A 24602-nucleotide genomic window follows, 5' to 3' on the forward strand; every position below is an offset into this window, starting at 1 on the left:
GATTTTAATTATTTCACAAAAATTCTAATAATTTCTTTGAAATTTCACAGAAATATCACCAAATATTTAAAAAATATTAAAAATATTTCGCAAAGATTTCCGAATTTCAGAAAGGTTTCACAAAGATTTCACAAAGATTCTAATTCCCTAATTTCTAAAAAAATTCCGAGATATTTATAAGGTTTCTCAAAGATTTCAAAAATATTACCAAATATTTCAAAAATATTTCAAATATTTCGCAGATTTTACAAATATTAAACTTTACAGACATTTTAAAGGTTTCGCAAATATTTCACAAATTTGACAAATATTATCAAAAATTTTATAAATATTTCAAAAATATTTCCCAACGATTTTCAGATTTCAGAAAGACTTCAAAAAGATTCCAATGGTTTCACAAAGATCCTAAAATTTTTTGAAAGATTTCGCAGAAACTTTGAAGGTTTTTCGAAGATTTCACAAATATTACCAAATATTTTTTTAATATTTTAAACATTTCGCAATGATTTACCAAGATTTCAGAAATATTACCCATTATTTTAAAGATATTTAAAATATTCTACAAAGATTTTCAAAATTTTTGGAAGAATTTCACAAAGATTTCACAAAGGTGTCAATGATTTCACAAAGATTCTAATCATTTCTTCGTCAAAATTTTGAAGGTTCCAAGATTTCGAAAAGATTTTATAAATATTACTAAATATTAAAAAATATTTCAAATATTTTGCAGACTTCCAGAGTTCACAAACTCTACAAATATTACCAAATATCTTGAAAATATTTCAAATATCACGCAAAGATTCCAGTAAGATTTTACGAATATTTCACAAAGATTCCAATGATTTCACGAAGATTCTAAAAACTTTAAAAAGATTTCGCAGATATTTTGAAGGTTTCGCAAAGTTTTCCGAAAGATTCCACAAATATTACTAAATATTTTTAAAATATTTTAAACATTTCGCAAAGATTTACAAAGATTTCAGAAAGATCTCACAGATTTTACCAAATATTTAAAAAACAAAGATTCTAATAATTTCCAAAAGATTTCACAGAAATTGTTAAGGTTTGCAAAGATGTCACAAATATTACCAAATATTTAAAAAATATTTCAAATATTTCGCAAAGATTTTCAAAGATTTCACCAATTTTATAAATATTACCAAATATTAAAAAAATATTTCAAATAGTTCGCAAAGATTACCAAAGATTTCATTAGGATTTCACAAAGATTTCCATGATTTTATAAAGATTTTAATCATTTCCCACATATTTCTCCTCTAATTATTATGTTATTAAATATAATAAGTAATACTAATTTTATATTTGATATCACTTGTTTATTTGATAAGAACATATATAAATAAATGTTCGACCATGTGATCTTTTTCTCAAATTAGACAAATTTTTTATTGTATATGATTTTTTAATGCTAGGGAAGTAATTGTGTTCTTAACATTTTTTAAGTTGTTACGATATCGAAATATTAGTTTAACAGATATTTACATGTTTTAAAAGTTTGGGAAAGATTCCTACGAATCCTACAAAGATTTCCTACAAATTTAAACAAAATAAGTATGAATGATTTCATGGCAATTTTATTTCAACAGATTTTTCAAAATTTTCAAAGAAAAAATAAAATTGTTTTAAAAAATACTTATGTTTTAAAAAAATTCTAAAAGTTATTGAAGATTTCAAAAGAGTTAAAAACATTTAAAACAAAATGTAGATTTATGAAGATTTAGAAATAAAGTGTTGAATCTTTTTAATGATTTTGAAAGGTATCAAGATAATAAAAAAAATAGTGTCTACATATACCGTAAAAATCTGGGTGTTTGTACCGAGATTTTGGTACACGTTACCACGGCCTATTAAAAAAAAATTCGAATTTTAAAACAATTTCTGGTCAAAATATCATTTCAAAAGATATGTAGGTTTAAAAATATATAAAGGATTGCATGAAATTTAAAAAAAAATGTTTTAAGGTCTGTAGGACGCCTCAAGAAAATAAAAAAAAATTTAAGTCTCCTGGGAAAATTAGTAAAGATATTTTATTTGTGAAAATTCATTTTCAAATAATTCAACAATTTTCTTATTTTATCTTTTTTTTCAAAGATGTTTTTATATTTTAGGATTCATTTTTTTAAGTTTAATAGATATTTAAAAAATGCATCTGTTATTGTAGAAATGCCATATTTTTTGGTTAACCAAATAGTGGAATTTTCAACGAAGGAGATTAATTTGCTTCCAGGAAAGTCCAATTTTCCAAAAAATACATACGTTTCTAACTGAATAGTTGAATTTTTAATAAAAAAGATTAATTTTTACAAAAACACGAATTTGGAATCAAATAAATTTTATGAATTTTTAAACAAAAACTTAAATTTTAAACTACTAAGAAGATTTTTTTGTAAAAATGAACGAATTTTCAAATGATTACATTAATTTTTAATGAATGATAGTTTTAACATTAAATATGATGTTAATCTAAATTTTATTCGATTAATTTTTATTTTTTATATTCTTATTATTTCTTAACATTTCTAACTAAATAGTTGCATTTTCAATCAAGAAGATAATTTTTTTTACAAACAGACAAATTTTTTAACAAATTACCTTGAGTTTTAACTAACTTTAATTTGAACATTAAATGTGATCTTAATCCGACTTTTGTTTGATTAATTGAAAAAGGGTTATGTTTGTACTAAATATTAAAATTTTATACCAAATTGTGGAATTTTCAAACCAAAAAAACATTATACAATAATAAATATAATAAAATTTCAATTTGAAAATTTAATAATATATAACCTAAAAACATTCTAATTTAAATTTAAAAAACCGTCGAATTTTACCATCAAAGAGGAATTTTTAATAAAACAGTTTATTTTTCAACTAAAAATGATTAATTTTTAACCATATAGTTGTATTTTTAACCCAAAAAATTTATTTCCTACCTGAAAGATAAATTTCCAACAAAATCAATATTTTACCAAATAGTTTTCTATCAATTTGTTTAATTTTTTTACCAAAAAATACGAATTTTCTAAAAAAGAATTAAATTTTTAACAAAAAATTCAATTTCGAACGGAATAATAACATTTTTATATATAAAAGGTAAATTCTTAAATAAAAATTGAAAGTAGTAGATTTTTGAACCGAGAAGAATGAACTTTCAACTAAAAATAGTTGGATTTTGTTTTTTATTCTATTAATTCAGTTAATATTCAATTTTGTAACTTATCGACTCAAGAATAAAATTTTAAATAAAGGTTCAAGTTTTGAAGTTCATTTTTAATACTTGAAAAATTTTAGTGACACTATTTATACACTATTTTTAAAAATTGGTGACAAATATTGCAATCAAACTGAAAAAATCGTAATTGGACATTCTTTTTATTATGATGATTGGGGATTTTATACTTTAACTTTTATAAGTTTAGAAGAAATAAACAATATTTACTAAATTTTCGGAAATGCTTACAAGTTTTAAAATATTTTAAAGCTATTTAAACTTCTTAAATTTCTACAAATATTTTTAGTCGATTTAAATTTTTCTTAAAATTTTGAAACGCCATTAACAATTTAACGATATAGCTTAAAATCATCTAAATTATCTTAGGAATTTCAAGAAAATTTATTTATTTACTTGAAACCTTTCATAATTCTTATGAAATCTTCAAAAGTTTTGGTTTTAAATCGTTAAAAAAAAACATTTTGTAAAATCTTTTACAGTTGAAAATTCGTTTGCAATCTCTTCAACTCTTCTAATATATTTTTGAATTTACTGAATTTTTTTGGATTATTTAATCTCACCAAATGAAAACATTTGGGTTTTAAATATTCTACTATTTTTCATAATTTAAAAAAATGTTTCAAATTGTTTTGAAATATTTTTCAATTTTCTCTTAAAGTAATTTTTTAAACCAAAAAATTTTCCCATTAAGCTTTAAAAAATTCTTTTTAAGTTGTTTCGAAATTAGTAGATCGTCTAATATTTTTAAATTATTTAAATTGTTCGTGAATTTTTGCAAAATGCTGCAAAATTTAAAGAAATGGTCTTAGAATCTTTCAGATTCTTCTTTTTCTAATTTTAAAAGTGCTTTGGAATATTTTAAAATCATTTAAAAATATTATTTAAAAATTAATTTTTCAACATAAACAATAATTTTTATTCTTCTTAGGAGTTTACAGATTTTTTTCGTTTTCTTGGAACCTTACCAAATTTTTATTATTTGGCTAAAACTTGAATTATTTGCTGAAAAATTTAACAATTTTGTTAAAAGCTCATTCTTTTTGTGGAAAATTCGTCTTTTGGGGTTGGTGATTGAAATATTTTTTAATAACTTTGACTATTTGATTGAAAATGAACTTTTTTTTATTCAAAATTAATTTTTTTTTTCAAATTCGTCTTTTCGTCTTAAAAATTTACCAATTTCGTTGAATTTTTTTCTTCGTTAACTAAAAAATCTTTATTGGTAAAAAATGCAGCTCATTTATTAAAAATCCGCATTTTCTAGCTTGAAAACTTATCTCTTTCTGTATTAAATTAATCTATTTGCTTGAAAATTTACCTGCTTGGTTAGAATTTTAAATTCAAGTATTCTGTTGATAATCCTTTTTTTCAGTAAAAATTTATCTCTTCCATTTTTAGTTGAAAATTGATATTTTTTATTGTACATTCATACTTTTTTTTGGGTTCGTCTTCATTTTTTAATTGAACATTTAATTTGTCCATTATTTCATAATAATTTATTTGGTTGAAAATCAAACTATTATACTCATTTTTATTTACTATTTTTATCGAAAAATTAAATTTTTGAACTGAAAATTTAACTAAATTCTATTTCCGTTTAAATATTGATATTTTTAATTTATAGTTCATGCATTATATAGAAGATTCATGTTTTGGCTTAAAAATTTATCGATTATTTAAAGCAGTCATCTATATTAGTTCGAAATTCAACTAATTGGTTTAAAATTTACTTTTGTTTAATTTATATTTTCATGTTCAAAACTCGTATTTTTTACTTCAAAATTCAAAAATTTATTTAAAAAAAATTTTAATGGATGAAGTTTAAAGTTTCACTAATTAGTTAAAAACGCATTCTTCTTAGTTGAAAATTTGACTATTTGGTGGAAAGTTTAGCTGCTTTCTTAAAAATCAATTATTTTGTTGAATACTGATCATTTTAGATAAAAATGAATGTGTAATTGAAAATTTTTTTATTAGTTAAAGGAAACTGTCTGCATTGAATTTTAATATTTCAATCAACGAAATTAAAAATACAGCTGTTTTATCAGTTGCAGTCCTTAGTATTGATTTAATTAGTTGAATTCTTACTAATCCAGATTTAGAGCGTAAATAAATAATTTTTAGATTTTTATATTTAAAAAATGCTCTTAAAGGGAGAAATTGCGTAAAAAAATTATTTCCTGAAATTTTCAGCCTTTAAACTTGAAGATGACCTTTCAAGGTCACGTTGATGGTTTTTCATTTTTTTACGTTTATCTCGGATTGTAATTGATGGATTTTAATCGACCTGGGGTCAAATTAAAGGTCTCTTAAAAATGCATTTAATTAATTTTTTCCAACGATTTTTGGTGCGAAATTCAAGTTTTGACAGCCATTAAAATATTTGTAATCCAATTTCCTCGAAAACAGAAATTAATACATTAGCGAAAAAGTCACACAGTTTGCTTCAATATCAAGTATTTATCACGAATTTTTCTTACATTTTTGGGAGTGGTAGAACATGGTAAAAAAATCGAAAAAATAATTTTATAAGAATATTGGACCTCTAGAACCTTAAATGATTATTAAAGAAATTATAGAAGTGACTTTTTAAATTTTACAATAAAAATAGTCGCCTGAAATGTTGCCGAAACTTCTGACACTGAAAAAATATTTTTCTATACGAAATTCTCTTAATTGCCATACCTTATGCAATTTATAAGGCCAATGGAAAATTAACAGTTTATTTAGTGATATCAGATTAATGTGTCAAAATTTGTGGAGAGCTTGGATTTTAGTCTATAGTAATCGATAGTATCGTATCTAGCTTTTCGTTATCATTCTAATCATTCTAATGCGTTTCTTTGTGTTTTTTAATGGATAAGGAATCGTAATTAAAACTGTTTACATAAAAATTATTTTTAAGTAAAATAATAACAGGCAGTATTTTTAAGAGATCTTCAATTTGACTCCAGGTTGATTAAAATACGTTAGATACAATTCGAGATATACGCAAAAAACTAGAAAAGGATTAACGTGACCTTGAAATGTAATTCATGGTTAAAAGGCTGAACATCTCAGAAAAGCGTTTTTTTTTTGTAATCTACACATAAGAAAAAAAATCAGAAAAACAGTAAATTTCTAGCAGAGTTCTAAGGCAATATTGTTACAAATGGTAATAAATTGTTTAAACAATTATTTTTGTTATCCTTCATTAATTATTATCTTACTTTATTCATATGTAAGCTGAAAATTTTGAAATTTCAGAGAAAACGGACAATTGCTAGCATTATCAAAAGAGAATATTATTTAAAATATTTAAAAATTGTCTAAACAATTTTTTTTTGTAAACTTCAATAAATCATTACCTCACTTTGATCAAAAAGTGGAAACTTTCATTTAAAAAACTGAAATTTCTAGTATTATTCTAATAGAATATTGTTATAAAATGTAAAAAATTGCTTAAACAATTATTTTCTTAACTTAAGTTCATCACTGCCTCGATATAACTAAAAAGTTAAAAGCAAATTAAAAATTTTAGAAAAAAAATCATGTCTTTCTAACTCCATTCTAAGAAAACATTGCTATAAACAATAATAAATTATAAACAATTCATTTAAAAGTATAATCATCAGTAAAAAATCTTATTTTATGCTTTAAAATCAATTTAAACTATTAAGAAAACCACAAAAAAATTATTATCGCCATAAACTTGCAAAGCCCAATATTTCAGTTAAGGGGTTGAAAGTGCATGGTTCTTAGCTGAAAATCTATTTTTTTTTGTTGAAAAATAAATCGCATTCTAAGAAATTAGTATTTTGGCAAGCAAATTTAGTTATTTTATTGAAAATCAATCTATTTTGTTAAAATTTTGTTATTTTTTTTTATTAAAAATTTAAATAGAAATGTTTAATTTCAAGTCTTTTGGCATAAGGTAAACTGTTACCGAACACTCGTATTTTTTATAGAAAAATTCGTCTTTATAAATTGAAAATTCATCTGTTGAAAACTCAACTGTTTTCTGAAAAACATTCGCCTGGAAGAAGGAATAGGGAATTTTTAAAAAATAATTTTAATTATAAATTGAAACAGGATTTTTTTGTTATAATAGTTATGTTGACTTGGACCAGTCTCGGTTTAGGAACTCGCGGTTTAGTAATTCCTAGAAATTCATGCCCACGCAGTTTCTCAACGAGCGGAGCGAGAGACGGTTGCTACTCTTAGCTGAAAAAACACCAACAGCGTAGTGGAAAGGCGCAGTGCGCGGGTACTCACTTGTGGATATTGCGCAATATTATACATTTCAGTTGGAAACGTTCTAGACGGCCCTGACTGTTTATCATAATCATAAATAATATTTACAGGCCTCACAGATAGATCCCTATTTATCCTATTGCACTCTATATTAGGATTAGGTCCCTAAAGTACCCTATTTTTGAAAAATATCTCAGGATATTTATAAAGATTTCGCGAAATTTTTAATAGATTTCAATAGTTTAAAATAATTTTAATTTTTTAAACTACTAATGCATTTTCAGGAGCTTTTAATCTGAAGTGTTTTAGGGGATTTTAGTAGATTTCAAAGAATATTTAAAATTATTTTCATTAAGTTGAAGTGATTTCAAAGGTTTTCAAATATTTTTCGATAAAAAGTTGTTTAGAATTTCTGAAGATATGGAACGATTTCACAGGTCGTATAAGGTTTTAAAACACTTAAAAAAAGATTCTCTATTCTACTTAATTCAATGACTTTTTTGAAATTTTAAAAGTTTTAATTTAATTGATCCTGAGGATAAATTGATAAAATGATCAAAGGATTTAAAATATTTTAACGTATTTTTTTTCAAATTCCTTGGTATTTTCAAAAGCTGTAAAAAACTTCAAAGCAGTTTAAAGAATGTTCAATAGTTTAGTTTATTTTAAATTATTACAAAGAAAAGTATGTTCAATGGCTTTAAAAAGTTTTAAGGCCCTTTAAAAGATATCAAAGGATTCGAAATATTTTTGTAAATATTATAAGATTTCCCGAAATTTTTATTTATTTCAGTAGTTTGAATGTTTTAAAAAACTAAAATATTTTAGAATATTAAAAAGGATTCCAAGGCAGTGTAAAGATATTTAAACAATTTCAAGAGACTTCTAAGGGTTTTTAAAAATTTGAACGGATTTTAATATTTGAATTTAAATTTGTTTTTACTAGATATGCGAGATTTCGTAGGGTTTCGAAGATTATAAGAGAATTTCAAATAGTTTTTGCAATTCAATTTTCTTAATTCACTTGATGGTTTTTTTAATTCAGCTTGATTTTTCATGAAATTTATATAATTTGTCTAATTTTTTTAATTTCTCTAAATTCACTCAAAATTAATTGTAATAAATCATTTTTTTTTATTTTAAAAATTCTTCTAATTCATTTGAATTCTATTGAATTTGACTTGAATTGTTTTGTGGTTATTAGTCACTTTTTGTAATCCTGGAATCTATTAATCTTACCTTAAATTCTTAGTAATTTCATCAAATTATTTGAATTCCTTTGAATTTTTCTAAGTTTATTTCAAAGCTACTGAATTTAATAAAGTTTTTAAAAATTTTCAAATTATTTTAAATTCATGTAATTTTTTTTTTAATTTACCATGAATTTTCGTAAATTTTATCCAATTATTCTCTTTCATCTTAAATTTATTTAAATTCATTCCAGTTTTACAGAAATCAAATGATTTTAACAAATTTTTTCCAATTCATTTGAATTCTTTTGAATGTAACTTGAATTGTTCTGACATCTCCTCGAAAGTATATTTCGAAACAAACATTAATGAAACATACATAAAGAAGATGGCTTTGTTACATATGTGTTTAAGGATTTAAAAAAAAACATAAATAAAACATCTAATTAAATTTTTTCTTGTTGCAATAAACTATTTTTTCTCTCGTTCTAGATGCCACCGTCCAAGAGACAGTCTTTTTTCCTGGAGTTCTGGATTTGACAACTTCACAGGATTTGTTAATTGGGGCTTCCTACTTCTAGGCATCGGTGGTATAAGACTCTTACTGGAAAATTTCATAAAGTAAGTTTCAGCCAATTACATTTTAAGCTTCATGTAAATCTGCAATTTATATTAGTATCCTAATCGTATTTCATATACTTTTTATTTTGCCGATGTACCGTTTGATTTCTGATTCATTAAATTTTAGGAAAGAAATTATTATTATGAATAATAATACTAAGAAGAATAATTAGTTAATAATAATAATAATAATTAGTTTATTTATCTTATAATTAGTGAAGGTTTAGGAATTATTTAGAAGTTTTAAAATTATTTAAGAATGATTTAAATCATGAAAATATTGCACTAAAATTTAAACAAAAAGTACATTTTTGAAAATAGCGAACAAAATATTTAAAAGATTTTCAAGTGTTTTAAAAGGTTTAAGAAAATGAAATTTTTTTCTTTAATTTCCTATACAAATTTCAAATATATTTTTTTAAATTTGACATTTTTTTTTTAATTTTGCAGTTTTCTTTAATTTCAGCAGAAATTCCAAATATTTTAAAAGATATAAAACATTTTTCGAAGTTTTGAAAAAATTTAAGATTTTTGTAACTTTAGAAATTTATCCATTTTTTTAAAAATCGAGTTAGCTCAAAAGAATTTTAGGAATTTTAAACAAAAAGTACATTTTTAAAGATAGTAAATAAGAAATGCAAAAGCGTTTCACGGGGTTTTAAAGATTTTAAGAGAATGAAACATTTTATTGAGTTTTATAGAAAAATTAAAATGATTCTTTTTATTTTTGAAAAATTATTTGAAGAAAATATTTCAAAAGATTTTTGAAAGAATTTTGAAAAGTTTAAAGAGAACGTAAATATTTTTTTAAATTACTATGAAAGTTTGCAATAATTTTTTATTTTACTATTTATTTTGCTAAAGGAAATTCAAAAAGATTTCAAACGAATTCTGCAAATGTGGAAGATTCGTGGGAATGTACAGGTGAAGTTTTTGTAATTTTAAAAGATATTCACAATTTTTTAGAAAAATTCGAGTTAGTTTAGAAGATAAGCACTAATTTTACAATTTTTGAAGGGATTCAAAATATTTTTAAACTTGAAAACGTTTCCAAAAAGTATATAAAATATGAAAATGTATCGGTTCTCTGATATCAAAACGATACGAGACAAAGCCGAGACTCGAGACTCGATTCCAATACCGATACAAGAGAAAATCGAGATTTTTCAATACGATATCGAGACTGTGTCGTATCGAACGGCATCATAATTATTAATGAAACTGAAAGAAATGTCTTGAGATTGTTTCACTGACAATTTTTTTTATTTCATATTTATTTGTTATTTTTTATGAAGAAAATATTTATCGATTGATTGTACGATCCTCGCCAGGATATAAAATCGTGTTTCCGTTTGTTCTAGATATGGAGTAAGGGTAGATCCAATACAATGGTTTATGTTTTTGAGCGGAAAGAACGATGGAGGACAAGAGTATCTTTCTATTCTATTGATTATATGTAAGTTATTTACATACTTATTCTTCCTTTTATCAGATAGATTTTTAGATACACCTTGTATGCCTCTAAAACATAGCACATATTTTTCTGCACTCTTTAATGTCGCGAAAAAGAAAACAGTGAGCTGGCACAAATTTCGTAGGCAAATTGAGATTTTTGCTCTCGAGGGGACCGCATTCAACTTCTATAGCCTATTCTCATGAGTAAAAATCTCACTTTGCCTACGTAATTCGTTACAGCTAACTTTTTCTTTTGCATGACTTTAAAGAGTGTAAAAATGATATATTTATTAATAAATACAAAGATTTTAAGTAGGATTTTTTTTCGTAAAAAAATCAATTCTAATTTTGAATTTCCTTTAGATTTCTTCCTTCTTTTTCTGAAATCCCCTCACCTAATTACCTCTCACCTCACCTACTTTCATCCCGGAAAAAAGTGCTACGGACGGATTATTTAGCCTACAAAGTATCAAATGAAAAAGTAATACAAAATTTAACTTATTATTTGAAAAATAAGGCTTTCTCTTTTTCAGATTCAACAGTACCAGTATCGCTTTGTTTTCTCATCGAAAAGGGATTAGCGATGGTAAGTTGATATTACAAAATTTTAGTACAAAGAAGATTTACAGCGGTTTTTACTTAATTAGAAAAACAATATTTCCGCGTCGATTGATATATTTTAAATTTTGTTTTATTATTATTGAAGTTTTAGAAAGCTTACTGAAATCTTCAAATCTACCTAAAGTATTTGCGAAATTTTAGAAATATTCTAAAATATTTTGAAATATTTGTGAAATAATTCAAATGTTTCTTAATTTCTCGGAAATATTTTTAAATCTTTTGGATAAGTTTTGAAATATTTTTAAATATTTGTCAAATCATTTAAATCGTTTAAAAATTTTTAAATATTTTAAAATGTTTGCTAAATTTACTGTTTTTTTTTAATATTTAGGATTTTCTGAAATACTTGTACAATTTATTGAAATATTTGTGAATTTCTTCAAAATAATTAAAATATTACTGTAGTATTTGGGAAAGTTTGAAATATTTAAAAATATTTGTGAAATCGTTTAAATGTTTGATAATTTTCCTGAAATATTTTTAAAACTTTAGGATTTTTTGAAATCTTTCTGCAATGTATTAAAATCTTTGTGAATTTCATTAAAATCATTAAGATATTACTGAAGTATTTGCGAAATCTTTGAAATGTTCTAAAATGTTTTGAAATATTTGTGAAATCATTTAATTCCTTCTGAATTTTTTCAAATCTTTGTGCAATATTCTGAAATATTTATTAAATGTAAAAATGTTTGGAAATTATCTGAAATATTGTGAAATATTTGTGGACATTTTTCAAATCTTTGTGAATTTTTTCAAAAGTTTTATGAGTTTCTAAAAACAGTCTAGAAATAAATAATATTTTGAAGTAAAACTAAATGTTTTTTAAATATTTTCCTTTTTATACAAATTTTAAATTGACTTAATGTAATTATTAATGGAAATTCACCATTTTAAAACTTTTTTCTTAATACCATAAATAATAAAAAATAATAACTATTTATTTCCAAAATGTTTTTTAACACTCAAAAACTTAAGCTGAAATTAGATTCTAAATATTGAGAACAAGAAAAAGCACATTATCAGTTTATATTTAAATTTATATAAATATGATTTTTATAAGATTCTTGAGGAAATTAAAAAAGATATTTGAATATTTCGGCTGTGTCAAAAAAAGAATCTAAAAAATTTTAAAGAAATTTTATTTTAATAGGATCTTACAAAATATAAAAAAGTTCGAGTCTTTTGAAAGGATGTTTAGGACTTTTAAAGTTCGGAAAAAATCGAAAAATATTTGATAAATTTTCTGAAACCTTTCTAAGTTTTTAAATTTTTCTAATCTTGCGAAAGTCTTTTAAAACTAATGAAGTTTTTTCTGGGTTGTTTGGAAATCTAAATTTCTAAACACCTTTTGAAGTTTAAAATTCTTTTTCGAAATTTTAGGAAATGTGTTACAAAAATTTTTTTTTTCACTTAATTTTCAAAAATAAAAAATCATTTAAAATATGTACACGAATCTTGGTGAACTCTTTTTTAAAATCTTTTCGGGCCATCTAAACCTTTTAATCTTTTGACATTATTTTAATTTTGCCTTCCTTTTTTTAATTCTGCAAAATTAAACAAATTTCCTCTACATTTTTCAGATTCTTGACAGTTTTGAAATCTTTTTAAATCTCTAAGAATTGATTTTACAGAATAAAAAATCATTTAATTTTTTTATAGGAACCCACCAATTTTTTCTTGACTTCCGAGAAACCTTAAAATTTTCCTAAAAAATCTTTGCAAGTTTTAATCATTTTTTAGTCCTTTCAAAACTTCCGAATATCTCTTAAAATTACTATAATTTATTCTAGAATTATATGATATAGAAAAATTGCCAAATTTTGCTTTAAAACCTTTCATATTGTTTTTTAAAAATGTTAGTAAATAATTAAAAATGTTTTGTAATATTTTAAAATTTTCTCTTAGAATTCATTAAAAAATAATCATTTTAATATTTCTCACGAATCTTAAAAACATTTTTTAATTCTCTAGACACCCTGCAAGAATCAATTTACCTGAACATTTTTTAAATCCTGAATAATTAGAAAATTGGCCTTAAAGTCTTCAACATTCTTTTGCACACATTTTAAAATCTTAAAAACTTAAAATTATTCTTTTAAAATGAGAATTGCACCATTTAAAATTTTCCCAGAAATCTTGAAAAAATGTAATCTCCTAAAATCTCTAATCATTTCTTTTTTTTCAACTTCTTCATAATAAGTTTTTTCCCATATTTTAAGTTTTATTATCTCTTTGAAAATCGAAAAAAGTTTAGAAATAATAGTGTGTAAAAGAAATGTTAATAACATATTTATTTTCGATTATTAAATAATCATTTACAATTTTAATTTTCTTTTCTATCAATAATATTTAGAAAAATTTAGAATTTGGTTGACCGAACAAAATTTTGGTTCCTATAGAAGTAACGAAGCAGCAAAATTGTTTTATTGAGCCAACCAAATTATTTTGTTGAGGCGTTTAGTTGAACCAAACAGAATTAATTGGTAGGCACAATACAAATTTTGTGTAGATTGAACAAACATATTTGGTTAATTTAACCAAGTATTTTTTAGCTTAAAAAAGTTTTTTTAGACTTGACAATAATATTGTATAATTTGAAAAATAGTTTTTCTGAACGAACAAAATATTTTTTATCACAACAAAATTATTTTTTGGGAAGCAAACGAAACTTTTGTAAACTTAAGAAAATAATTTTGTTGGAAGAATACCATTTTTCAAGGAACAATAATTTTTCGTTGGAAAAATTTATTTTTTAAATAAAATATAAGATATTTTCTGTATGAGAAAAAAACTAGAAGGACAAGATGTGTTTATTCAATAAAATGTGTTTGATTTGTAGAAAATTCGTTTAATTAATTACGATTAGTCTTTGGAATACTCAGAATTTGATGGAAGAGTGATTAATTAAGTGATTTCTCTTGAATACTTCAAAATATTTTAAATACTTTCTACAAACAATATTGACGATCAAAATACAGAAAGTTGATTTTCGCTCGAATCCACCATATTGAAAAAGTGGTCAGCTGCTCACCATGAGTCGAAAGGGAGCGCATGCGCGGCTGCGCGTTTGGTACGCTCAACAAAATTCTTTGGTACGCTAAAAAAAAAGTATCTAGCAAACTTTTTTCTTTGAGCCAAATAAATTATTTTGTAATTCCAACTAATTATTTTGTTGCTGGGACATTATTTTTTTCTCAGTGATATATTATTCTGCGACCAGCTGAAAGTGTTGAAATTGAATAGAACTGAGAAAATTCTTTTTTTTTTAACAGATCCGGAAAAGTTATGAAATTTTGAAATAGAATTTTTGTAAAAATTCTGATGTTTTACCATGTTTCGCACGTAACCAATTTATTTTTTATATAGGATATTATATCACACGGTCCGGGAATGGTGTTCCACGTCGTAAACCTAATCGTGATGGTACTGATGCCAATGGTGGTCATCCATGTGAAGGATTCTGGGTTTAGCCTGAGTAAGACCAATTTACATGAATCATTTTTATCCTTTCGATAAATTTTAAGAGGTTGTACAGTATTATTTTATTATATGAAATAACTAGTAAATTTTATTATACGTCCTACAGCTATTTTTCAAAAGTGTGAGTGTTAAAACAGAAGTTTAAATTCGAGTTGTAATTTTTTTATGGTATAGCTATGACCCAAATTACAAATCTAACTCGACCGAATTCACGGAAATAAACTCGTTTGATTTTATTTTCGATTAGAAATCGACACTGGGAATCCCATTTAAGTAACTCCCATTTAAATCATTCTTAGAATTTAAGCAGGGTGGCGAAGTGACCGTGAAACCAGGAAAAATTAGGAATTTTATTGCCTGGGAAAAACCAGGATATGACGGAAAATTTTATTTAAAAAACCGTGAATTTACTTCCGATTTCAGAAAAGTTCATGTTTTCATTATTTTAATCATTTTGTTCCATTTAGAAAAGTGATTTCTACTTTATCTACAGTCGCTGATTTTTCGGCTTATTTTAGTTTACTCTATTAAATAATAATTTACTGTTGAAAGCATCATTCTCTTCATTTTTTCAAACAACGGATTTGGGAAAAAGATTTGTTTGAAAGTTAAACTTGGTTAAAATCGGATTTTTTAAATTCTCATCCTAATAAGAGGATATTGGTTTTAGGTAAAATTTCACTTCTTTGAGGGCTAAAAAGAAAGGACGAGTTCGTAAACCAGGTATTTTGGATGAAAATTCCAAAAGTGAACGCATTTTCAAAATATTTAAGACCATTTTCTTAATCATACCAAAAATAATAAAAATTCCATTTTGCGGTCAAACTGTGCAAGATACGAAAAAAATGAATTAATTAAAATTGCGCGCCCTGAAAAGATCTAAAAAATTTTCATTAATCACTTTCCGATAGTCCGCGCGGTTGTTTTTTTAGTCGTAAAAAAACAAGATTAAAAAATTAAAGTTTTAGACCAACGACACAAGTTATAAAAAAAATAAATAGACAAAGGTTGTTCTTCAAAAAATAGCGAAAACTCATTCAAATTTATCATGAATAACTTTGGATAGGCCACGAAGTTTTTATTTTATTTGTAAAAAATATCATTCAAAATGAAAAAAAATCAAATTTGTTGAAAAGCAAGACAAAGTACAAACTCAAATTAACGGACAAAAATCGTTAATCCCAAATATATCTATAAATTTCTTATCAATCGTGTTTAGATAGGACGAGTAGATTTTCTTTTAATCGTAAAAATTAAAATAGAAATTTTTAAAATAAATTTTTGAAAAATCGAGCCAAGATTCGAAACAAAATTAAAAGGCAAAAGTTGTTTAACCAAAAAATATCTACAATTTTGTTATGAGCTATAGTTATAAAAATATATTAAAAGTAAGAAATAAACTTTTTGGAAAAATGACGCAAGTTACAATAACATTTTATTTAGCAACATTTTTCACCTAAATTACATCTGTTTTGAATATTAACAAATTACATTTATAGAAAAACGACAAAACATGTAGTAAAATTTTAGATAGTAATTTATATTTTAATAGAATGCTCATTTGAACATAATATAGAAAATTTCGCATTTTCGACGAAATAAAGTGCGAAGCATAAGATACGTTTTGATAATGTGTTCGTTAAAGCTGAAGGAGCTTTAACAAAAGAGAATTAACAATCACAAAATACAAATGTGGGGTAAATACAAAGACCGAGCGCGCAGTGCCAGGTAATCACATCATCGAGCGCGAAGCGCAAAACAAATTTATTATCGAGCGCGCAGAGTGAGAACCAACAGTCGCCCGTCCTAGGTGCGCACAAACTTGCGGGCGAAACGAGCCACGCGCACAGCGCGCGATGAGAAAGTGTCCGCAGGGTGGCCAGATTTTTTTATGGGAAATAATTTTTTTTCTTTGCAAGTTAATCTTCTTATTTCAAAATTCTTCTTTTCTGTTCAAAATTCAAATATTCCAATTAAGTAGTTATCATTTTAGATAAAATTCATTTTTCAGATTAGAAATAAAATTACTTTGTTGAAACTTAAATTATTTTGTTAAAAATTAATTTTGTTTGGACCAAGGTTCATCATTTTAATTCAAAATTCATTACTTTGGTTGAAACATGAGCTATTTTATTTAAAACTCATTTTCTCTTTGGATGAAAAGGATTTTTATTCGTCAAAACTTTTATTGTCTTGTTGAATATTTGTTAAATAAATATTTCATAATTTTATTTAAAAAATTATCTCTTTGATTAACATTCCTTTTTTGAGAAAAATTTAATTATTCAATTTTTCGCTGAATAATTAACTTTTTTAGTTGAAAATTCATTTTTTTGGTAGAAATTAATCTTCTTGGTTAAAAATTCCCCAATTTGGTTAAAAATGCATTTTTTCTACTGCAAGATTAATTATTTTAGTTAAAATTTCATTTTTCTTTTTTAAAATTCAACTGTTCCAGTTAACGATTTACAATGTAAGTTAAAAATTTATCACTTTGTTTGAAAATGTAACTATTTTTTTGAAAGTTTTTTTAAAGCTAATGTTTTGGGGGAAAGTAATTGTTTAAACTGAAAATTTAACTTATTCCAATTGAATATTGTATAGTTCTCGTTAAAAATTCATCTGTGTAATTGAGCAATAATTTTTTTAATTAAAAATTTAATTGTTTAAGTTTTGGTGAAAGTTTTAGCTTTTTTAGTGTCAATTAATTTTTTGTTGTGTTCAAACATCAACTATTTCAAGTGAATAATCATTGTTTTAGTTGCAAACTCATATCTTTGGTTTCAAATTCAATTATTTTCACTATTACATTTTTTGTTAAAAATTTGTATTATTTATTGCGAAATTTAGATATTTAAAAAAAAATTAATTGATTTTGTAATTTGTTAGTCTGTTGTGTTACATGTCTTGACAGATTTGAACAAAAAAAATTGTTTAAAGCTGATAACATTTTTAAGAGGATTGTCCAGCCTGATTTTTAAATTAGGCTTTCATTTTTTTAATAAATAAACAAATCTGGCGAAAAAAATTAAGATTTTTTTCTATTTGACGTTCTCAGTGCTCGCCAATAACATGAAAATTGTTAAAATCGTCTAACTTTCATTGAGTTACTTTATTTAAAGTTATTTCAATATTATATAATAAAAAATAAATATATTAACAAATTATTTGTTGAATGAATGTTTTTTACGATGTTTAAAATTTTACGTTGTTTAAAGTAATATTGCAAGAAATTGGGATAAAACAATATAATGATGAAGAAATTTCTTTTTTAGATTACTATTGTTAATAATATAAATAAATTTAAGAAACAAATGCATTAATCAGCCAATTTTCGATAGAAATTTTTTTTCTTAGCCACTTTTTTAATTAGGACTTTATGGTAATTTTAGAAAACTTCATAATTTGTTGAGTCATCTTATGATTTTTTAAACAAATTTAATAAACAAATGAAATATTCGGGAATTGGTCTGTAAAAAAATTAGTTTTTTTCAATGCCATTCTTTGCAGTTGGGAACTTTCTGACAATTTCAAAAAAAATCATAATTTATTGATGAATTCTATCACTCCTTTAAACGAGTTTAATAAAAAAATGCATTATTTGGGCATCTGTCGACGCAAAATTTTTTTTTTTCTCGATGTCAATCTTTTTAATGGAGAAATGCATGATAACTTCAGCATAATTCATAATTAGTTGATAAATTTTATATTATTTTAAAAACAAATTTAATAAACAAATGCATTATCTGGAAGCTGCAGTCTTATAAAAAATGACATCAATGAGAAACTTAAACTGAAAGGTCTGAGATAAAAAAAACCTTTTCGGCGAGAAATACCCAAATAATGCATATACCCGAATAATGACGTTTTTTCTTAAATTCGTTTAAGATAATAATAAAATTTATCAACTAATCATTAATATTGCTAAATTTGCGAAGCATATCCCAATTGAAAAGTCTACCATCTAAAAAAAAAGGAATTCAACCGTCGACAGATGCCCCAAAAATGCACTTGTTTATTAAAATTGTGCAAAAAAAAATTGATTGACAAATTATGCATTTTTTTCTAAATTATAATAAAGTTCCCCATTTAAAAAGTTATTATAAAAAACAAATGTTTCTTTCATTAAAAAGGCCTGAATAATGCATTTGTTTATCATATTTGTTTAGAAAAATCATGAGATTAAGCAACAAATTTTTAATTTTTCTGAAATTACCATAAAATCCCTAATTAAAAAAAATATATCGCAATAAATGAGTTTATCTACCGAAAAATTTCTGATTAATGCATTTTTAATTAAATTTGTTTACAATATTAACAATAATAATCTCAAGAAAAATATCTTCATTAATATCTTGTTTTCATCCAAATTTCTTGAAATACAACTTTAAAAAACGTAAAATCATTGAAAATAATCAAAAATATTCTTTCAACAAATAATTAGTTTATAAATTTTTTTGTTTTTAATTATATAATATTGGAATATCTTTAACTGATGTTACTCTATGATTGTCATCCCTAAATTTCGGCCCGATTTTGACATTAACTTTTGTCTCCTGTATTTGTTTATTAATAATTTTTCCAATCAAGGTATGGAAAACTAAAGGTTCCTACATAACAAGTTTTTACGCTTAAGTAACTGATTAGGTAAACTTTATATTATCTTCAATGAATGTTTAGGGAATCATAGAATAAAAATAATTTGTTCCTCATTCCATTTATTTGTTATAAACAAATTTAGGAATGACATTTAATCGCAAAACTAATTGAAAAGCTTATTATAACCATTGTTATAAATAATTCTTGTGGCAAAATATTAAAATTTGCGTTTTTAAAATTATAATTTCCTTCAATTGCGAGAACGACTTTAGGTATTCCTTTAAAAAATAAATATTTACTAACACTTCATAAAATATACTAATTAAAATGTTTATAAACAAATTATATAAACAAATTCAAAATCTTTGCCCTTTCGCACCATTTTTTTTGCGCTGGAAATGTTTTAAGCTGTTGGATGAATGGCTGCTAGTCACCAAAATATTTGAGAAGTTAACAATAACCATTGTTATAAATAATTCTAGTGCCAAATATTCAAATTTAGGGTCTTATCAAATTTTAATCTTCTGTAATTGCGAGAATGGCTACGGATATTTCTAAAAATTCATCTTTGATGATATTTCGTGATATATAACAACCTTAATGTTTATAAACAATTTGGACAAACAAATTCCACATTTTAGCAGTTTTACTGGGAAAAAGTCGGGTTTTTAATCGAAATAGATTGAGAATTAATCATAAAACTGCATGCAAATTTTAAATTTTTCATCTTATTTGTTTGTAAATATTCAGATAGTCCCATTTTACCAAATATTATTGACGATATATTATTTTCAAGAAAATCTGTACCCATTCTAGCCATAAAAAAATGTAAATTTGGTAAAACCGTAAGTTTAAATGTTTTCTATGCGAAAGAGCCACAAAAATGGATTTTTTTACCTAATTTGTTTTTAAAAATTTAAATTGTCATATTTGATCAAATAATATTGAATATTTTTTATTTTAAGGAATACCTGAAGTCGTTCTGGCTTTTGAAGGAAATTATAATTTGAAAGAATCTCAAATTTTAATAGTTTTCAACAAGAATTTTGTAATTAAATGTCATTCTTACATCATTATAAAGCACTTTTGGCAGAAAAATTAAATAGAAAATTTGGCCAATAATAAGACTATTTGTCGATTTATTCATGAAATTTGTTTATAACAAATAAATGAAATAATAAACCAATTATTTGTATTCCATGAGACCCTAAATGTTCATCTAAGACAATATAAAGTTTTCCTAATGAGTTATCAATGTGTAAAAAATTTTTATGTACAAAACTTCAGTTTTTCCATAATTTGAATAAAAAAAATTATTAATAAAAAAATAGAGGAGATAAAAGTTCGGAACCTCAAGCTCTTAGGAATTTATTGAACTTTAATTTACAAAAAAAATTTAAATCGGACCAAAATCGAAGTCTGGACATTTTTGAACGAAACAAGTGCGACCCTGTGCGACGTTCAATCATGCGTGACGAACAAGTTTAGAGTAGTACTCTTAACGAGTAAGTTTTGTTAGCTGTTAGCATTCGTCCAAATGAGCAAACGAATGCCGAGTTCGATTTAAGTGAAGGTCATTTGGAATCGTGCCCGAAACCGCACTTAAATGGAATTCCCAGTGTATTAAAACAAATAAAAATCAAAATAAATTTTATCAGTTACAAATAATAAAAATTAAAGCCTAATCTAGGTGTCAGAACGAAAATTGTCTCAATCGGCATATTCATTTTATATATTTTGTTGGTTTAGAAGGCATGCTTTTGCCTGCCAAGAATCTTCATCACGAATTTTCTTTGAAAATTCACCGAGAGAAAAGTGTAGAGCGAATTAAGTTTGAAATCAGATAAAAAATACATTATTTTGTTTTTCTCAATCTAATAAATTTTTTATCATATTTTATCTATCTGACATACTGTTTACAGGCGATATCATTAGCTGTCCTGCAATATGCGTGCAGGTGATCGCGTTCAAGATTTTATCTTCGCGGACATGTTCATGTCATATTGCGCTTGTATCAGTTTTTCGTTCATCGTATATCTAAATAAACATCTAGACCGCGTTAATATACAGAATTTTCCCTCAGGATTATCAGCTTAAAAACCTCTTTATAAAAAATAAATCAAAATTTTGACAATTTTCTAAGCACCCAAGAACCACCCACGCCGTTTCCAAAACATCACCGCCATTTCCAAACCTAAGAAATTTTTCCTAGGTATACAGAAACCACCCCTGTGTGTGTCAATTATGGAGAATATTCTACATTTGATATTTCCTAATCTTAAAAATTTTAACTGTGCACCCAAGAACCATCTTTGCCGATTCCAACAATCATAAATTGTCCGTAGGCACCCACAAACTACCCCAGCCGTTTATAATCCTAAAAAAGGTCCTTGGACACACAAAAACGGCCCCGCGATTTCCAACTCTAAGAAATATCATTTCTATCTCTAACTCTTAAAAAACACCCTTCGATATCCCAGAACCACCCCTGTCATTTCCAACCCTAAAAATTTGTCCCTAGGTACCCAAGAATCACCTCCGCTATTTCATACTCTTAAACATTGTTTCTAATAACCCAAAAACTACCCCAGCCATTTTTGACGTTAAAAAATGGTTCCTAGATAACCGCAAACTACCCCATCCGTTTCCAACATTAGAAAATTTTCCATAGGCCCCGCAAAAATGATTCAATATTTTCTAATCTAAAAAATACCCCCATTGCCAAACCTCAATAGTTCTCTTCAGCCACCTAAAAACCAAGCCGAAGTTTCCAACTTTAAAAAATTGATATAATAATAAACTACCCCCGCGGTTTCCAAACCTTACAAGTGGTCCCTAGACAGCTCAAAACCACCTTAGCCGTTTCTAACATTTAAAAATGGTTCCAAGACACAGAAAAACTATTTTCGCTAGTTTCTACCCTCAAAAATTGTTCCTCGAAACCCCCAAAGTACCCCCGCCTTTTCCAGCTCTAAAATTGACCTTAAACAGACAAAATACCTCCGGTGTTTCCACCCCCAAAAAATTGTTTCTAAGCACATAAAAACCACTCTCAATATTTCGTACCCTAAACAATTTCCCCCAGGATCCTCAGTCTCCCCTCCCGTTGACGATCTTTCGAATTGTCTTTGGCTATCCAAAAAATCACCGCCCACGCTTCCAACCTTCAAAAATTTTTCCGAGAAACCCTAAAACCACCCGAGCCTTTTTCAACTCTTTAAAAATGATACCTAATCACCCAAAAAATATCCCCGCCATTTCTAACCCTAAAAAATGGTCCCTAGATACCCAAGAATGCCCTCCGCTATTTCGTACTCTTAAAAATGATTTTCATCAACCCTAAAACTACCCCAGTCATTTTCTATGATAAAAAACTGTTCCTAGGCACCCTGAAATTACGTCTACCGTTTACAAAACTACAAAATTGTCGATAGACCTTCAAAAACAACTCAATATTTTCTACTCTACAAAATACCCCCGTTGCTAATCCTAAAAAATGTCTTTAGGCGTTTCAATTCTTTAAAATTGTCCCTGGACTCCCTAAAACAACCCCGGACGCTTCTAATCCTTTAAAAATGGCCCTTATACGAAAGCTGTTTCCAACTATTAAATGGTCCTTAACCACACACAAACTACCCCCGCTATTTCCAGCCCTTAAAAATTGTTCCTAGGTCATTGAAGATCTTCGAGAATTATGTTTGGGAACTCAAAAATGACCTTGACGATTCCAACCCTGAAAACTGTTCTCTCGGCACCCTAAAACCACCCCAGCCGTTTCCAACACTTTAAAAATTATACCTAGTCACCCAAAAACTACCCCTGCCTTTTCCAATCCTTAAAAATTGTCCCTAGGTAGGGAAATATCTCCTCCATTCTTAACTACTTATAAAAATTGTCCCTATATATTCAAAAACAACCCCCACGATTTCCAACCGAAGACAAATTTTCTTAGACATCCACAAACTACCACCGCTGTTTTCAGCCCTAAAACATTGCCCTTAGGCACGCAAAAACCATTTTGTCGTTTTGAACTTTAGAAAAATTTTCTAAGCACACAAATACCATTCTCAATATTTCCTAAGCTAAACAATCAATTCTAGGCACTCAAGATCCCCCTCCCCTTTCTCTCGTTGACGATCCTCGAGAATTGTTTTTTGGATACATGAAAACCACCGCCGGCGCGACGTTTCCAAATCTCAAAAATTTTCTCTAGGACTCCTAAAACCATCTCAGCCATTTCTAACCCTTCAAAATAATACCTAGTAATCCAAAAAATACCCCCGCCGTTTTCGACCCTTTAAAATAATACCTTGTCATCCAAAGACTACCCCCGCTGTTTCCAACCCTCAAAAATGATCTCTAGGTAGCCAAGTATAACGTTCATTATCTAATACGTCTAAACATTACCTTTAGCCATTCAAAAACTACTCCTACAATTTCCAACCCTCAACATTTTTTCCTAAACACCCACAAGCTACAAACGCCGTTTCCAGCGCTAAACCGTTGCCCTATGGTACCCAGAAACCACTTTGTCGTTTTAAATTCTAAAAAATTGTCCCTAGATTCCTAATAACCACCCCTGCCGTTTCCAACTCCCAATAACCACCCTTACCGTTTCCAACTCTTAAAGATTGTCCAGTTATGTCTTTAGGAAAAGCGTCAAGCCAATATTAAATTTTGGCATCGAAATTCATTACAATATAAATATTTGTGAATTACCAACGTTATTAACCCTAGACTGGTAAACCGGGGTTCCACGACACCCCAGTCAAAGTTTAAAGTGTGCTCCTGACTAAGGGCAGGTGCAGGTTTTTCTAGGACCCTAACCATAATTCACTTCAACTATTTGGGAGTCGACCTCGGTCAAATAGCGAACGCGTTAATTTTCGGTGTGAGTTCTATGCAGCAGTGAATATAGTGTGGGGTTGCGCTGCAACGAGGTTTACCATTCACGTTCTAGAATTAAGTGGGTAAGTGAATTTCAGTTTTTTTGTTAAATCAGTTTAAATAGAGGTTTTAAGCATGAATTTAAAAATTCTAAGTGCAAAAAATTTTTTAAATACAAAAATAGCAAAAAAGGAGGAATATTACATTTCAGTCTGATAGTATAACGATTTCATTTAGACGTTTTAAGCATGAATTTGAAATTT

The 24602-nt window shown here is 26.0% G+C and overlaps 1 protein-coding gene across 1 annotated transcript in view; it reads left to right on the plus strand.

Moving 5' to 3' along the window:
- The window catches only part of LOC117168258 (diacylglycerol O-acyltransferase 1), a 71202-nt gene that overhangs the window by 1902 nt on the left and 44698 nt on the right, over positions 1–24602 (plus strand). Inside the window, exons 2-5 of the mRNA XM_033353761.1 lie at positions 9169–9297; positions 10659–10753; positions 11286–11338; positions 14740–14848. Of these exons, the coding sequence (XP_033209652.1) occupies positions 9169–9297; positions 10659–10753; positions 11286–11338; positions 14740–14848 (386 nt within the window). The remainder of the gene's footprint in view (positions 1–9168; positions 9298–10658; positions 10754–11285; positions 11339–14739; positions 14849–24602) is intronic.

The sequence above is a fragment of the Belonocnema kinseyi genome, chromosome 2 (assembly GCF_010883055.1).
Source record: "Belonocnema kinseyi isolate 2016_QV_RU_SX_M_011 chromosome 2, B_treatae_v1, whole genome shotgun sequence".
NCBI lineage: Eukaryota > Metazoa > Arthropoda > Insecta > Hymenoptera > Cynipidae > Belonocnema > Belonocnema kinseyi.